This window comes from Octopus bimaculoides, chromosome 3 (assembly GCF_001194135.2).
Source record: "Octopus bimaculoides isolate UCB-OBI-ISO-001 chromosome 3, ASM119413v2, whole genome shotgun sequence".
Taxonomy (NCBI): Eukaryota; Metazoa; Mollusca; class Cephalopoda; order Octopoda; family Octopodidae; genus Octopus; species Octopus bimaculoides.
This window is the reverse complement of record NC_068983.1, coordinates 134,045,502-134,046,743: the sequence shown is the minus strand read 5'-3', so window position 1 is coordinate 134,046,743 and position 1,242 is coordinate 134,045,502. Positions and strand designations below refer to the sequence as shown.

The 1,242-nt window shown below is 40.0% G+C and overlaps 1 protein-coding gene across 3 annotated transcripts in view; it reads right to left on the bottom strand.

Annotated features, from left to right (window-relative positions):
• LOC106870921 (putative uncharacterized protein DDB_G0277255) overlaps window positions 1-1,242 on the bottom strand; it is a 367,662-nt gene that overhangs the window by 256,046 nt on the left and 110,374 nt on the right. The window contains exon 1 of one of the 3 annotated variants that reach the window (XM_014917156.2): window positions 615-795. The exons of the other annotated variants lie outside the window; for them this stretch is intronic. Within the exon in view, the coding sequence (XP_014772642.1) occupies window positions 615-658 (44 nt within the window). The 5' untranslated portion in view covers window positions 659-795. Of the gene's footprint in view, window positions 1-614; window positions 796-1,242 lie in introns of those variants that run through there. 3 annotated transcript variants of the gene reach the window in all.

The window sequence follows — 1,242 nt, the reverse complement described above, 5'->3', positions numbered from 1 at the left end:
TATATATACACACACACAAACTAAATACAAGAAAATCCCTTTAAATTAGACGTCAAAAGTAAAAAAAAAAAAACGAAAGAAAACGGAAAAGGAAAGTGTAAAGGCTACGTGAAATAAAGACAAAAACATATATATAAAAAAAAACGAATAGTACCAACCGAAGTACAACAACAAAAAGAAAATAAAAGTAGGAAAACAACAACAATGATGAAATGTGTGGTCTAAGTGGGATACTGGATGTGTAGAAATGGATGTGAGGTATTGATGTGGGACATTGGTGTTGTCAGAGTTAAGTGCTTGCTAAGTTAGAGTTAATATTTTGGTGTTGATGTTGATGTAAACAGGAGTTGTGGTGACGCTGATTTTGTTGTTGTTGTTGTTGTTGTTGTTGTTGATGGTGTTGGTGGTAGTGGTGGTGGTGGTGGTGGTGGTGGTGGTCGTAATGGTTTTAGTGCTGTTAGTGGTGATGTTGGTGGCGGTGGTAGCGGTGGTGGTGGTGGTGGGACTAATTTCAGGAATCCCTCGGCACCTTGAAGACGGATGATTAAAACCGTTCAGTTCAGTGATGGCAAACATGTTTTAAGAGAAGAAGTGAAACAGGGAAGCTTACTTACCTGCTGGTGAATATTTCTTTCCTAGCCGGCTTGTCGTCACTCATACTACCTGTTTTAGCACTGTTGCAAACAAGTTTTACAACTCCCTCTGCTTACTACAGGCTTGACCGCCGTCGCACAATCCACTAAAGCAAACCTGTTTTCTCTCTCCCCAACAACAACTGGCAAATATAGAAACTACTCTGCCTTCTTTCTTTTTGTATTTATTTTTTTCACCTTCGCTTCCCTTACTTCCTTCTCTCTCTCACTCACTCCTTGCTCTTTCTAACTCATTCTCTCACTCCCTCTCTTAATGTACCTCTTTCTCTCTCCTCGTCTCTCTCCCTCTCTCTCTCTCTGTCTCTCATTCTCTCTCGCCTTTTCCTATTCTTTTCTTCTATTTGCTTGACTGCCTATATTTTCCATCATTATTATTAGTAATAGACTGTTTCTCAACGCTTTTCTGACATTATCCACACACACACACACACACACACGATTATGTGTATATGTGTATATGTATATAGATACTTACATGTATATGTACTCGCACAAACAAACGCACACACATATACGCACGAACGCACACACACACACACACACACACACACACACACACACACACACACACACACACACACACACACAC